Source organism: Dasypus novemcinctus, chromosome 2, assembly GCF_030445035.2.
Source record: "Dasypus novemcinctus isolate mDasNov1 chromosome 2, mDasNov1.1.hap2, whole genome shotgun sequence".
NCBI lineage: Eukaryota > Metazoa > Chordata > Mammalia > Cingulata > Dasypodidae > Dasypus > Dasypus novemcinctus.
The window spans coordinates 83,924,033-83,940,853 of NC_080674.1; the positions used below are offsets into that span (position 1 = coordinate 83,924,033).

General features: G+C 39.3%; 1 protein-coding gene across 19 annotated transcripts in view; it reads left to right on the forward strand.

Annotated features, from left to right (window-relative positions):
* The window catches only part of LOC101413699 (V-type proton ATPase subunit S1-like protein), a 59,635-nt gene that overhangs the window by 33,022 nt on the left and 9,792 nt on the right, over positions 1-16,821 (forward strand). For all 19 annotated transcript variants that reach the window (XM_004483431.5, XM_071208867.1, XM_071208861.1 and 16 more), the window contains 4 exons: positions 3,199-3,239; positions 3,490-3,548; positions 4,669-4,904; positions 16,006-16,056. In XM_004483431.5, coding sequence (XP_004483488.1) covers positions 3,199-3,239; positions 3,490-3,548; positions 4,669-4,904; positions 16,006-16,056 — 387 coding nt within the window. The remainder of the gene's footprint in view (positions 1-3,198; positions 3,240-3,489; positions 3,549-4,668; positions 4,905-16,005; positions 16,057-16,821) is intronic.

Genomic DNA, 16,821 nt, shown 5'->3' on the forward strand with positions numbered 1-16,821 from the left:
TCAGTAGCATACATATTCTTTGCTTCCATAGCCCTCTGTTTCTCCTTTTTATGTTGCTTTTGTCCCACATCGCTTCTTTATATTTTGAATGTCCATTATCAGGGGATATGCCTTTTTCTTGTTCAATTGTTTTCTTACTCTTGAAAGAATTAACGAGTAGAGTTGTATATGGAGGATGCAGTAGTATTGGGTTTTGCATTTACCCTTTTAGTTACCTTTATTAAGATCTTCATTTTATCACACTTCTCTAAGCCTCTCTCTCCTGTCTTTTCTTTCAGCTTACAGAACTCCCTTTAGTAATTTTTGTAGAGCAGATCTTTTGTTGATGAGCCCTCTCAGTTTCTGTTTGTGAATATTTTAAACTCTCTCTCATTTTTGAAGGACAGTTTTGCTGGATAAAGAATTTTTGACTGACAGTTTTTCTCTTTCAGTATCTTAAATACATCATGCCCCTGCCTTCTCACTGCCACATTGGGCATCACTTGTATGTGATGGATTGTGTTTCTCTTGTTATTTTCAGAATTCTCTCTTTATCTTTGGCATTTGACTTCTGATTATTATGTGTCTTGGAATAGGTTTATTGAGTTAATTCTGTTTGGAGTATTTGTGCTTCTTGGACGTGAATATTTATGTCTTTCATAAGAATTGGGAAATTTTTGGCCATTATTTCTTTAAATATTCTTTCTGCCCCTTTCCCCGTCTCTTCTCCTTCTGTAACCTCCATGATGCATATGTTTGGACTCTTCTTATTATCACTTAAATCCCTGCCACCCTGTTCAATTTTTAAATTCTTTCCTCTATCTGTTCTTCTGTCCCTATGATTTTTATTGTCCTGTCTTCTAGTTCACTACTTCTTCTGCCTATACAAACCTGCTTTTGTATGCCTCTATTGTATTTTTTTTTATCCCCCCACCTTGTGGCTTTTTGTGTGCTGTGTGCTCTCTGTGTCCATTTGCTGTACATTCTTCTGTGTCTGTATTTATTTATTTTATTTCCCCTCCCCCCTTGTGACTTGCTTGCTGTCTGCTCTCTATGTCCATTTGCTGTGGGCTATTCTGTGTTCTCGCTTGTCTACTTTCTTTTTTTTTGTTGCGTCATCTTGCTGAGTCAGCACTCTGTGGTGTGCGGGTGAGCCTGCCTTCACAAGGAGGCCCCGGGATGCAAACTGAGGGCCTCTCATATGGTAGACGGGAGCTCATCTGATTGAGCCACAGCCGCTTCCCTGTACTATATTTTTAATCTCAGTTATTGTGCCTTTTATCCCCATAATTTCTGTTAGGTTTCTTTTTAAACTTTCAAGTTCATCTTTATGCTCATACATTGTTCCCTTAATGTCCTTTACCTCTATATCCATATGTTCCCTCATTTCCTTGAATTGATTTAGATTTGTTTGAACTTCTTTATTTGTTCCAAATTCTGTATCTCCTCTGAAGTTTTCATTTGTTTCTGTTTCTTAGTAGGGGTTATAATTTTTTGCTGATGTCTGAATATCTGATTATTTTAATGTGTTAACTCTGAAGGTCAGTTTCTCCCTCTTTTCTAGGGCTAATTGTTGATTGGTTTTGTGTTAAGGCTCTTCTTTCACACTTGGTTCAACTTTAGAGCAGCCCATTTGGACCTTTAGAGCAGCCCATTTTTAAGTATTCATATTTTCTCAGCTCTTCATCTATTCCTTGCCCTAGATATGTAGTATAATTTCTATGATTACAATTTTTGTGCATTTGTTTCACTTTCAGGAAAAGTCTTTTCTTCTGTTCCTTCCCTGGAAACCTTGATCTGTTGTGTTTATTTTTGTACAGAATTTTCTCCCTGGTCCCTTTGATTTGCTTAAGTTCTCTCCCTTGCTCAGTGCCCCCTTTTCCTTATACTTTTCTGTTCTGGGATCCATCCTATCTTACAGCAGCTTAGTTTTCCCCTTCCCCTTTTTCTTAGAGGCTTTTCTGCCTCTGATTTCTTTCCGTTAGGTTATCCCTGCCTGGGGACCCATAATGGGTCAATTCAGAAAGGTAAGTCAGTCAAGAAAGGTTCATTTTACATTTTAGTAGCCCAGGGAACATAGACTGGATTCAGTGTGTGCACCTCTTGCCACCCGTTCTACTGTGGTCTCTCTGTTTTCCCCTTTCCCTGGGATCCCTTTTGTATGATGCAATTCTTAGCAGCTTTTGTAATGCCCTTGGTCTCTCTGTACTTGGATCCCTGTACCTGGATATGCATGGTTATAACTTGCTGCTGTGAGTGACTCTATAGTTTGCCTCTGCAGCAGTAGGGACCCAGGCCTGATGCTACTCTGTGGCTTCCAAGCTACATGGGACTGAGTGAGGGGACGGGGTCTAATCTGGCAGGTCCAGGAAGAAAATCTCCCACCTGATCTTAGAGACTGTTTTTCTTTTTCTGTGATTCAACAGTTGTAGAGTCTGTCTCCAGTATCTATTGTCCTCCAGAGTTCTAAACAAGTGATATTTGTCCTTTAATTTGTTGATTCCGAAGGAAACTTTTCCAGGGATATTTTATGTCGCCATGTTGATGATATCCCTGTGGTACATTCTTATGATATAATACTATTCTGCATTCAAAATTATGTGAGAAAAATAAGTAATAAAATGGAAAATACTGGTAATCAAATTTAAGTAAGAAATTGCAGGTTCCAAAACAGTATATTCACAAAAATATGCTTTTAAATTTTGTAAAAAGTAAATTGCATGCATGTGTGTGTGAAGAGACAGAGTGACAGGAAGGATATATATCCAAATTTATATCCTCATAACTCAGAAATACCTTTTTCATAATTGAGGTTAGTTATTTTAAATAAAAAGCTTTTGATATATTGGCCTGAATAAGTTAACAGTAAAATGTAGTATATAATTTCATTGTAAAACATTTTATTAAATTTCTTTATGCCATTGTGCCTAGCATACTACTTGGTATATAATAAGCTCTCAAAAAATATTATTGAATAAATAAAGATTAGGTTGATTTGTAAAATTTAAAAAAAGTGTTCATTTTCCACATTTTCTTTAAAGATCATATATTACTATTTAGATAAGAAAAACAATAAAAAATGGACAATTTTGCACTAAGACTCTTCTTCTCTACTCTGAGATGCAATACATTGAATTGTCTGTCTTGAACCTTAATATGAAATCTAAATTGTAGATATTTGCTTAGCATCTTTGTTTTTTGTTGTTTTTCCAATTTCAGTTCTTGGACATCTTCAAATAAAGAAGTGGTTATAAACAGTGGTAAGACTTGTAATTGACCTTATGGGTCTTTGGCTGGGTTGAAGGAGGGTTTTTTCAGTGAAAGATTTTACTGACACTGACAGTTTCTCTTAGTAAAATCTTTAAATTAGTGTATTCTAAATTATGAGCCAAAAGAGGCCAGAACCTTATATATTTCTAGGTCTTACAAAGTACTTAGCATATTATTATTATTCAGTTCCAGAATAAATTGATGACATTAGGCTATGTACTCACACTATTTATTTGACAGATCAACAGAAAAATGGAGCTATGAAGCCAGTCCAGAATTTCACAATACTAATCGCACAGGTATAGTCATATCAATAAACCAGATTGTATCTATAAAAAAATTTTTCATTACATTTCAGTCATGTCAGAGCCACTGTGAAAATATAAATATTCTATTAATAGTTAATATAATCTTGTTTAAGCTTTGGTAGGCAAATATATTATGGTAATCCTATAGTTAGTAAAGACCCTTGTACTGAATTTGACTTGCTCTTTTCTATTTTCTTTATATTCTGTTTTATTTTTGTTGCTCTCTAGATGGGTTCACTATAGTAACAGTTTATCTTTGGTTACCAGTGAGCTTGGGTTGCTGCCAGCTAGTAACTAATTTTTTTTTCTGTGTTTACCCTGGAGTAATTAGTGTGGCATAGTTGGCCTAGACGAGTGATCTTCTTATAGAATGAACTTTCTCTGTGACTGCCAGAGTCAGGTACTGCAACTCATTGTCTTAGACTTTCTGGAAATAGACTGATGGTTTTGTAAGATGTTGCTAGTTTATGTATAAAAAATTGTCTGGAGCTGCACTGTCCAGAACAGTAACCACTAGCCACATGTGGCTATTTCAATTTCAATTCAAATGAACTAATGTTAAATAAGATAAAAAATTAACTCCTCAGTCACACTAGTCACTTTTCTGGTGCACGGTAGCCATTTGCAGCTAATGGCTGCTGCAGTGGACAGTACGTATATATATAACATATCCAATATTGGATAATGTCCTATTGAACACTGATAGTCTGAAGAATTATGATTGCCATCTGGAAGCCTCTTATAACTTTGTGTAAGATGTTAATTTCTTCATTTAAAACTGTTTTATCTAGGTTCTTATGCTATATTTTCTAAAAAGATTACTATTAGTTTGATGACATGGTGAATTTTTTAAAGTATTCTGTATTTCTAATTAATTTTTTCTGAAGCTTTATTTGTTTTGTTTTTTTGTTTTTATAAGCGAGTCCTCTTCATTTTTAATACTTTGTGGAATGGGGTTAAGGTATCTTTCCTCTGACTCACAATAGCATAGACTCTGGAGCTAGACAGATCAGTTATAATAGGCTGTGAATTAGCCCTTTTATTTATAGGAAGACTCCACCTCTTAAATCCACTTCTTTAATTTCTTTTTTTTGTTGTTGTTATTAATTAGGCTCTCAACTACAATCTGAGCAAACAAGGCCATTTAGGAAAAAAACCTTGGAATGCATTCAAACATCATATTCCGATTAATGTCTCCATCGATGGAATTCCCTGCATTCTCTTCTGGGCTAAAAGAATAACAATTAAATTTAAAAATCAGACCTGGCTGGACTTTACTAATGAAGCATTGAGCCAGAAGGCAGCAGTGGATTCTGGCAATTCAAATTGCAGCAAAGAAAGTGCCAGGTAAGTTGATCTAATAACTGTGCAGACAGTTTTCTGTCATTTCAGAAAAGAATAATATGGTCTTTTGCATATGACCCTGAAATACTTCTTTGAGGAAATGTTTAAAGTTCAAAAAGAAGGAACACGTCAGAACTAAATTTTAAAGAATTTTTACTTTAGTCCCAGCAATTTTCTTATGAGTCCTTTAAGTAATTGTCACAGTTAACTTGTGGAAAATTAGGGTCCTGAAAACAAAATTCCCAAACTCGTTCAGAAAAAAGATTCCAGACTTGGTATCAACTCCAACAGTTAAGTGGCAACTACCTTTGTCCCACTAGAGAAGGCATTACATACCACAGAGCAGAAATATGCATATGCTAGTGGGTAAAATAGAAAAGCCTGACCCTAGCCAGAGCATATGTTTGACTGTAAGTAGTGTTCTGAGGTTGTGGAACATTGTCAGTTTGCAAATGTGTGATGATACCTTTGAATGGCCAACTTTGAAAGTTAGACATTTCAAAATTATTAGAATAATGAGTTTTGATATGAAATAAGTCTATTAAACAAATATCTCTTTCAAAGAGGAAATCCACTTCCATTGCCTTTCTCTGCTTTTCAGTCATCCAAGCAAAAATTCTTTGCTTTTATTTGTTTTGGTCCAGTTGGAGGAAATCTGGCATGTCTCACTTGCTTTCTGTACACCTCCCTTTCAACATTTGCTGTTTTAATGGATGTTTTTGGAAGATTCTCTGCATTTGTTCTTATCTGGTTTAGATGGGCAAGATGCTGTATATAACCATACTCTGTGTGTGTGTGTATGTTCTATGTCTACCTTATATACTTTGGCAGGAAACACCTTTTAATTCCTGAACTTTACTTCTCATTTAATAATTCTTGATGATGGGTAAAAATCAATTATACTAATTTATATTTACACATCATAGTAAGTGTTTTGTTATTCAGAATGACTCTTTTGTTAGGAATTTGAGGAATTGTAAGCTTAAACATCCAGAACCCTCCCAGATTTGTTCACTAAGTTATAGCTCAACTATCAGATTCCAGCAATTGCTAAGAGCCAAGGACTTTTTTTCAGACTTTACTAATTCCCTTCAGGGCTCTTTGTTTGTGGTCAGTTGCACCAAGAGGCTGGTTGCCTGGGAATAATCTTGCCTATCCATGGCTGACTGGCCTCCATGATTTCTTTTATCCTGACCATAGGGTATTTGTGGGGAAAATCAAAGTACCACAGATTTAGCATGGGGTGCTTACTGATCACTGGGGACCTAGAGTTGGAAAGAATGAAAACTTGACTTCTAGACCTGGTTAACTATGTGACTTTACAAACAGGAGCCTAGGATCATCATCTCTGAGATGGAGATGATGGCATCAGTTAATCACAGGCAATAGCCCTTGTGCCCGTACATAGGCTAGATACTATGCTAAGTCTTTACAAGCATGAAGGCATAACTCCCTGAGACAAAGGTGTTATTATCATCCTGGCTTTAGGGCAGGAAATCCAGGCTCAAAGAGGTTAAGAAACTGGCTAAGGTCATCCAGTTACTTGTTAGTAGAACTGGGGTCTCAAATGTCTTTAAAAATGACATTCCTTCCTCCCTCTTGGCTCCATCTCATCAGGTGAAAATCAAATGACTAGGGGAGGAGGGACTAGGGAGTGACTGCTAATGGATATGGATTTCTTTTTGGGGTGATGAAATGTTCTAAAATTGACCATGGTGATGGTTGCACAATCTTGTGAATATATTCAAAAGAACTGTAAAGTAAATCAAATGAGGAAATGTATGCATAAGCCTTTTGAGAACTTGTCAAGTGCTAATCAAAGCAGTAGTGCTGTCTTCCTATCCTATCAATAATAAGGATATCACAAATAAAATAGTGTTTAATTACCTGGTGGAGAGGCTTAGGTAAACTTTGGTTTTCGTAGTACACAGATTAATGATTGGGTGGTACCAATTTTTTTGTCTATTGGCCACTACCCTGGAGTTCTCCTCAGGTACATGGCCCCAGCAGAACAGCATCTGCCACCTGGGGTCCTGCCTGTGCACCTCTGCAAGCATCTTCAAGCACCCCCCTAAAGAGGATGAGCTGCAGGCTTCCCAGGATGCAAGGCGCTTGAGGACAAGCTGCTGAGACTTAGTGTCCTTGATTCCTGAGAACAGCATAGATGAGTGAGTTGCCTTTGCTGTTTGGCAAGGAAATCTTATGTTCTCAGGAACCAGAACAGGCATTGCTTAAAGAACAAACCCAAGAAAAGATATAACCATGTATGGTCAAAAGCATGGATTGAAAAAAAGATGACCATGTTTTAGCTCTTAGTAACAAAATGTTCAGAGAGATGCATATTGTTGACAGGCAGATTTGTGATGGAAGTCTTGGATTTTGAAAGCCCTAAAAATAGAACACAATCCAGCCTCTGTGTATATTTGAATTTAGGCAAACATAGCCTAAAGAATTCAGAATCGTGTTTTAAATGTGGGAGAGTAGGTGCTTGAAAGAATAAAAGGAGCTCCAGGGTTTGAGCTGTTCTTGCTGTAGCTTGTATTTCTCCTGTGTGTGCTCAGTTTCTAGTACAGTGTCTGGCATTTAGAAGATCCTCAGTGAAATCAGGCCTTACATTCTTTACTCTGAAGCAGAGCATATTAACAAGCTTCCTTTGAAACCCTCTTTGAAGGTCTGAAGCATGGAGGCTGTTAAGATGCTGGATCAGGTTACGGGGACAGAGATTAGGTTGGGTTTGGCAAGCACTTTGCTTTAAGGTTTAATCCTTTAGCTGGAGAGCCCAGCTATGCTGATATCCTAGAAGAACTAGGAAATTCCTTTTAGAGTGAGAATCAAATTTATAAAGCACTATTCAAGAAATACATTTTATTTTTTTTAAGTATACTATTTGTCACAAATAAAAAGTCTTTGTCCATGCACACTTAGCTTATCGAGTGTTTGTAAATGAGTGCTTCTAAAGTGTTTAAACTTATGCTGTTAGGAAATAAAAAAAGTTCTCAGAAATCTCATTTTTATGGTTTATTTTGTAAATACCTCCTTTTTCCTTTTAAATAGTGTTAATATAATTCAAGCTAGTCACTGAAATTTGTATTTCTTGGTTAGTGGGACCAAATTAATGAGATTAGATATGTGTGGTATTTTTTTCAAACTTGCATTTAAACATTCTCTATCTAATTTTGCTTTTTTGTTTTATAATGTATATTGAAGTGCTGTAACTTACAGATATTATAGTGCCACAGAGCTACTTCATCCATTTTGCATTTAATTTTTTTCACATTTTCCCATTTCAATTACTTGTTTAGCTTGTTATCATTCCTATTTTTCAAGCTTATTGAAATACAAATGAAGTACACTAAACTGTGCATATTTAAAATAAACAGTTTGATTAGTTTTGACATCTGCATATAGCCACAACAGCATCAGCCCAACCAAAATAACACTTTCATGGTCCCCCAAAGTTTCCTTGTGTCACTTTGTAATATATCCTTCCTGCCATACCCATGTCTGCAGGCAACCAATTATCTGTTTTCTATTATTATAGATTAGTTCACATTTTCCACAATTTTAAAGAAATGCAGGCATAGAATGTGCACTCTGGTTTAGCCAGGTTTCTTTCACTTGGCATAATGCTTTTGATATTCTTCTGTGTTTTTTCATGTGTCAAAGATTTGTTCCTTTTTATTGCTGAGTAGTATTTCTTTGTATGGATATACCAAAACTTGTTGGGATTACCCATCCCCCCTCCCAGTTTTCATCTATTCCAAATGAAGTTGCTACAAGTGTTCATGTATGAGTTTTAAAGGGGGCATATATTTTCATTTCTCTCTGGTGAAAGCCTGGAATGGAATGACTGGGTCATATGAGATGTACGTTTAACTTTTGAAACCACTGCCAAGCTATTTTCCAAAGTGGTTGTACCATTCTATTTTTCAACTAGCATAGTATGAGACTTCCAGCTGCTCCACATCCATTCCAACACTTAGTATGGTCAGTGTGGAACTATAGAGAAAATATTTTTATCTTTCTTCAGGATTAGAACTTTCTGAACAAATTTTATTGGAATTGGTGTTAAAAGATGAGCCTTGGAGGTTTGTAAGAGATTTACCTCTTCAGAAGTATGTGTTTGTATTTCAAGGTGTAATGAAACCTAGGACCAAGGTGATACTCCCCGGGTTGTAAACCTGGAGAGACTTATCTTATCTTCCCTCTGGAGACATTTATTTACATACTATGGGTATTAGACCTGAACCATTTATTTTCTTTATGGGGGAACCATTTGCTCCTATCCAAAGGATAGTAAAATTCCTCTGCTTACATTCTAGGTTAGGGACCTAGGACCTTACCCCTTCTCTTTCCAAGGAGAATTTGTTTACTGTAAGGGAGCAAAGATTTCTCTCCCTCTCTCAGGAAATGAGTTGGGGAGGGGGCAGCTCTCATTCTCCTATATAAAGCCAAAATTTTGGGGGTGTCTCACCTGTATTACAAATTCCAGTAAGAGTGGGATGACATCTCGCTCTCTTCACATTGCCCTAGGGAAAGAATTGGGGTTAAAATGGAACTGATGCAGTTATTGCTGTAGGCAAGCAATAATTAATCTGTCCCTGCTCTAGTAAATTGAACATTAATGGAGCACAGATCCCACTTTGTGCCACTGTAAGAATATCTAAAGTCATGCTATTTGTAAAACTACCTTTTGTAATTGGGAAGTTTGTTCATTTAGTAAGGAAATTGTTGTCATTGAGCTGTATGATTGGTTAAAGCAGTTATGTGTTTTTCACTGACAATTTCAGTGAAAATTGCCAATGGGTAGAACCACCAGAGAGTATACTTTATATCTAACATTGACTATTTCCTAATTACTAGGAGAATGGAGCAATGACTCTTATATGTGGCTGTCCCCATGTCCATTGTCCGGTTCAGTTATAGGGCAAATATGACCACCTGTTTTGCCCACAAGTCCATAGCCATCCTTTAGGGGATGGTCAGGCCCCAGCAAATGAGTGATAAGAGGTCTGCAATTGGAAAAGACTATTCTTTTCTAGTTTGATAGTAAAATTACACAAGTTGGGGGTAACCACTCCCACATCATGGATTCCCTCTTGTCATTCCATGCAGATGGGGGCAAGGCAAACTAGAATGAGAGCCTCAGTCATTAACTATCCTAAACCATCATATACAGCATCTCCTAATAAAGGTCTGGGCTTATTCACCTGTTCCCTTACAAGGGAAAAAAATATAATTGAGTCTCATTGAAAGATGACAGCTGGGTTTCAGTCTTAAATGAGAAGGGTCAAACTTGTTGATAGGTCATGTTCTGCCATGCCATTGAGGTGTTCTACGCTGTCCAATGTGCAGGAGTTATGGTCCAAGGAAGGCCAGTAGCACCTGAGGATGGTAAGTCTGTGCAAACCCAACATTGAGTTCGATTGTAGGTATGGGCTACTGCCAAAGCCCACTGTAGAAAGACAGTGGCTAGGGTGCTACAGGCAAAAAAAAAAAAAAAAAGATGTTTAGGGGAGCAATACGGGGCAGATTGTGCTAGTATAACAGGATACAGGCAACCTTTCCATTAGCAGATAACAAAGGATCAGGTCGGGGAGTCTTATGAGAAGCCTTCCAATATTACACATTTTCCCCTTCTATATTCTCTGAATTTTCTATGGTGACATCAAAAACTAGTTTAGGTATAAGTAGAGTACACACTGACACACATAGAGCCCCAGTGGGAATAGGAGACCCTGGATTATTAAGAAAGAATTTTACTGTTCTTTTTTTTTTGTATAAATTGTGGTCTTTGTAACAATGTTTTAGGGGACTCCTATTCCCTTTGGGCTTAAGATTCTCAGCCACTGAGGCTGCATAGGCAAAGGACCTCATTCCCCCCAGTTTGTGTATTATGAGGGATAGACAACAACAGATTATTATTACTTCCCCTTTTGGGCTGCAGGGTGGCTGGCCCTTTAACTTGTATTCTCAATGTCTGCATTAGTCCTGCGGTTAGCATTTCAAATAGAGCAAGAGGTGCAGCCCTGGCGCTGAATTTTGAAGGATCAGGGCTGGATACAGCCTCTTAGTCCGTTATTGTAAAGATTCTTTGTCATCTTTTATTTGTTCCTTTAAAAGGCCATTCATCTTTTCTATAAGGCCTATGCCAATGGGGTTGTAGGGTAAATGGAAAGTCCAAGCAATATCTTGGTCAATCACCCAAGACTGTATGATGTGACCTGTAAATGGAGTTCCTTGTTCACTGTTGATTTGGGCTGGCACCCAGTATAGGGCACATACCTTCTCCAAGCAGGGAATAGTGGCCTACTGATTTACCTGTCCTACTGGGAAGACCAACAAGAGTCCCGTGGTGGTGTCTGTGACGGTGAAAGCACACCTTGCTCCTTTTGAGAGCAGGAGGGGACTAATGTAATCCACTTGTCATCATGTTACTGGAGTTTGTGTTAATCTGGTGATATGTCCCATCTGGTGAGGTAATTGCCATAGTTGCTGGAGGGAGCATAAGGGACACTCATGCATGATGTCCACGAGTTGCTGGTGAGTGACAGGCAGTTGGAACTGCTGGGCTCAGTGGTGCAGGGTGTGGTAACCATGACATCTGCTTTTCTTGTGGAGCCACTCTGTCGTTTCTTGGGGCTTAGGGCTCCGGACCTTTTTGAGAGCATCTGCCTCAACTTTCCGAGGGTGTTAGAGAAGTTGGCAGGAACACGATAGACAGTTACCTGTCGCTTCTGGCAGGCATCCCAGATGTCCTTCCATAGGTCTTTCTCCCACAGAGAGCAGTCCATGTCAGTCTATTGTTCTTGTTCCCGTGGTGAGGCCCTTGTAGATTGGCCAACTATGGGTACAGATTGTTCGTGCATCTCCTGGTTTGTGTACTATAACAATCTACACAGTTCTTATTTCAGCTCATTGACTGCTTTGGATGGTGTCCATTTCCCACCAAATAGTGTCAGTGCTGGGCTGCACATTCACAGCTGTCCACGCAGGAGGCTGTCTGCTAGCAGAAACATCCATACCGTGCATTCTCTGGGACCGTACCTATGCCATCTTTAGTGGGCACTTCCATGGCCACTTTAGGGGTTATAATTTGGACCAAAGAATCTTCCACATAAGACACTGGGCCTAGGATTTCAGGCATTTCAGTACTCAAAGGGCTGGTATTGAAGACACTGCCCTGCAGCAGGTAAGCTTTCCATTTTATTAAGGCACTTAATTGGGCCCTGTCAAAGCAAGGTTTGTTCCCAGTATCTGTGATTCACCCCTGGATAGGGGTGGCAGTCTTTAGAATGACAGGGCACTTTTGGGTTAAACCTCCTACTTGCAGCAAGGCATTGTATGCTGCACGTAGCTGCTTCTCTAAGAGGCTATATTGTAATTCAGTCCCTTTCCATAATTGTGACAAAAACCCGAGGGGTACTTACTTAGAATGTTGCTTTGCCACACACCCCACCCAAAGCCAATATAGGTGCTGGCCACATCCAAATCGCAGGGTAAGTCAGTGTCTACCCCACTCAGTGCTTGAGCCAGTGCTATTGCCCTATTTGCTTCTTCAAAAGCAGCCTGCTGGGGATTCTCCCATTTCCATGTATGACCTTTCCTGATTAATGCATACAATTGTTTTAATATTTTAGCTATATGAGGGATGAACAGTCTCCAGTACCCCAACAATCCCAGAAAGGCCATTAGTTGTTTGGAGTTTGTGGTGTGGGAAACATTGCACTTTATCAGATATATCAGAAAGGATAGCTTTTGTCCTGCCTGACCAAACAACATCCAAGAATTTGACAGAGCAGCCAGGGCCTTGCAGTTGTCCCGATTGATTGTTCATCGCCAGGTCTCCAGATGCGATACTATCGTTTCTGATGTTGCCTTTAATTCTGAAAGAGAATTACTGGTTAACCTATATCATCAATATAATGAAATAGGGTTATAGCTACAGGTTTCTTTCACGTGGCCAGATCCTTTGCCATGGGGCCAGGACAGATGGTTGGGCTACGTGCATAGCCTTGGGAAGCACTCTTAAAATCTGTTGTTGGCCTTCCCACGTGAAGGCAAAAACAGGCTGGCTTGACTTGTCTAAGGGAATACTAAAGAAAGCATTAGCAAGATCTAAAACAAAGTGATAGTGATATAACTGAGTACTAATTTCTTGCAGTAAACCAGTAAGGTTTGGGACACTTCATACAGTAGTGATATTACTTTATTTAATTTGCAATGATCTACTGTCATGTGCCATGTTCCATCAGGCTTTGGTACTGGCCATACAGCACTATTGAAGGGACTATGGTTAATTATTATTATTCCTACCCTTTCTAATCCCTTAATTGTAGCAGTAATTTCCTGGTGCCCACCTGGGAATTTTTACTGTTTGGTTGCCACAATTCTTCGGGGTGAGGGCACCTTTACCAGGAACCTTTTAGCTTGTCCCCTTAGCCCTGCCTTTATTACAGTGCATCAGAGGTGGAATTCTCCTATGATAGACTGTAATGTGAGGTTCTGGAGAATGTCAATTCCTAAGATAAATTCAAGTATAGGGGAAATATATACTGTATACCTTTAGGGATATAATTGTCCAATTTGTAAAACTAAATTTTATTGCTTAGCATAAATTGTTTTTCCCCTATAGCCATCTATAGCTAACACTGGCCCATGGAATCGTGCTACATTGCCATGAATTGAAGTACATTCAGCTCCCGAGTCTACTAAGGCTAATACTCTTTGTTTATTAGTAGAGGACCAATAAATAGTTAACTCTCCATGTGGCCTGTGATCCCAGGGCCCTGTTATTGTTCTTACCTGGGGATCTTGACCCCTCCCCTATGGTAGAGGGAAGGGTGCTGGCCAGGCTTCAGCTCCTTGGGGAGCACAGGTTGAGGCAGCTGCTTTTTTTCCCATTTTCCCTCCTCTCTTAGCACTCTAAGGGAACTGTTTCTTAAATCTCTTCCTTCAGGAGCTTGCTCCAAAGTCTCTAAAACCACATTGAGCTGCCCATCTATTGTTTCTAGCTTGGTTCCTTTGGCAATAAGATGTACCCACATTTGCTTGCATGACTCACAGTTAAGTCCATCATGTCCTTGGGCACTTTCCCTACCACATGGACAGGTCTCCTTTCTCTGCAGCCTTTCCAGTTCCCCTAAGTCTGCTATAGCCTGAGCAGCTCACAACACAGGTTGCTCCATTAGAGGACTCAGGATTGACACCAGAGGTCCATAATGATGGTTGGCAGCAGTATGTAGCATAGTACCTTTTATTTCTACAGTAAAAGCTTTGGTGTCAGGCCCTACAAAATTGGTGGCTTAATGGCATGTTTTTCATCCCCAATCCCCATAAAACACCCTGTAATTCTTCCATGGATTGTCCATGAAGGGTGGCATGGGGTATATCTCCTTCATTAAGCCATGCAGATTTGCATGCATTAACCAACCATACCAATAGTGAAGTTGTTTTTGTTATACTAGAGGTGGTGTATAAATGCTGATGTAGAGAAGGGTGAGTGGTAATGGATGTAATTTACTCATTTCTACCCCAGATGGTACAACTCCTTCCTCTCCAGTGTCCCATAACCTTAGAAGCCAGTTAGGCAGGGACATTCTAGATCTCTGCCTGTACCTTTGCCCCAAATCGCCCAGCTCAGCAGCAGTGTAGTCCCTCATGGGTACATGTAACTTCTGTTTGAGGGGCTGGTCCTATAATGCTTTCCACTTCTGTTGTATAATAGGGCACCCCTCGGGGGCTCCTCACCTTCCTCCACTTCCCATTCCTCTTATTTCTCCTCATCTGAGGAGGAATTCATAGGACCCCATGCCTTAGGGTCTCACTCAGGCATGGATTCAAGGCGGCCTATGGCCCCTAACTCCAGACCTGGATTCAAGGCGGCCTATGGCCCCTAACTCGAGCATATCTACAAGCCAGGGTTTCCAACTGATCATCAACTCAGCACAGGCAATCGGTTAAAGAATCTTTCATCTCTGCCTGCTCCAGGCGCATATCCCTTTCTAGCTTTAACTCTTCTTCTAAGTGGTACATAGAGGTTTTTGCTTCTTGCTCTGCCTCAGTAGCCATCCGCAAGGCTCCTAACAGGGGCCATGCTATAGCTGCCACTATCAGGCCTTTCTCCCTCCTTATTTAAGTGCAGTTGCTTTGCTATGCACAGTCAGTATATCTGCTAGAGTTTTTAGGGCATCCCTGTACTCTCTCAGTGGTCCCCACTCGTCCAGGGGGGCAGTCACCCCTCCCCGTGTGGATGTTACAGGCCAACCTGGGATTTCACCTGCCAATTCTCCTTTCCCTGAGCTCATGCCCACTGCTGCTGGCGGTCCTCCAGTCTTTTAGCTGACCTGCCATTTGTTCCAACCCAACTCCTGAAGGGCATGAGTTGGCTCAGCTGTGAGACCAAAGAACATGCCAGGTGCTGAATCAGAAATAAACTTTATTCGGACTTATTAGGAGGAGAGAGTCTCCAGTGGCAACAGTTTGGAGAATGGTATTAGTGCTCTGCAAAGAGGTGAAAAAATGAGGGGTGAAGTAAGGTTTTAGGCGTTGCATAGGATATGAGAACAGAGTTTCTGCTAGGGTCCTGTGACCTACACATATCTGGTGATGTCATTATGTACGAAGGAATGAAGTTTTATGGCTCTGAGTACATTATGGTTTACAATACCATATATACGTTCTTTTCCTTCCAAGGAGGGCTGTTAACCTTTACCTTATGTCTGGGTCATGTAGGTGGCTACGTGCTGTGAGCTTATGAGGAGCGCATGCCCTAGGTCCCCACAGATATCTTTGTATAATGTGTAGTGAATACTTTCCCTGACTCTGAAGGCTGCCTTTTAATTTTTAACAGTGTATTTCAAAGACCAAATAATTTCGATTTTAAAGAAGTCCAATTTGTCAACTTTTTCTATGTTTCATACTTTTTTGTGTTGTATTCAATAAGCCCATGTCTATACCAAAATTGCAAAAATGTTTTCTTCTATAAGTTTTGTAGTTTTAGGTGTTACATATAGGTTTAGGGCCCATTTTGAGTTCATTTTTTGGGTATAGTGTGAGATGAGGGTCATTCCTATTTTAAGGACTCTGTTCTCTATTTTCTTAGGTTGTCTCTGAAGTTTGGTGATGCTGAAAATCCCAAAGATCTTGCTATAAGGTAGGCTTTAAGACTAGAAAATAGGTAAGCTTATTATATTTTCAATATGCATATCACTTTGGAGTATCTTCAGCATTTCAGATTAGCTCTATATAATTTATTCATTCAATATGTGTATGTCCTTGGCCTGCTATGTATCAAGCACTGTGACAGGTGAGATGCCACATGTGCCTAAATACACTGAAGAAGAGTCATGGGTGCTACATGATGGGATTTTATAGTAATGCTTTCTTTAGTTTCCAGCATAGCATCTAGAGTTGTCCCTCCACTCCGCATAGGAACCTAGAGAACTCCAGGACTGAGAATGTGATACCCTTTTTTTCTGAGCAAAGAATAAAATATAAATAAAGTTCCAGGGGCTTAGTGTTATTTTCTATAGCTCCTTACAATGACTCACAATTATCATTTAATGATGAAAAGGTCTCTATTATCTGAATACCCTAACAGACAACCAACGCAGGTTTACATTTTTCTGTGCATGGAAGGATGCATCTGCTTGCAGTGGTTTATCCAAGCAGTTAGAAGAAGCTGCTGTTAGTTGGGGGGGAAATTAAGGCATTTTATTTTTTTCTTATAAAAAATATAGTGTTTTTCTTCTTATAGGACCATTCTTTTAGTAGAGATAAGCATCTGAACCTTTAAAATTACAGAATGTGAGCAGATGTGTTCCTGAGCTGTGTTCTATGGAACAATTCTGTTCTGTGAAAATATTTGTAAGATCCCACAACCAAGGGGTTCTGTGGTCAAATGTGTTTGGGAAAGACT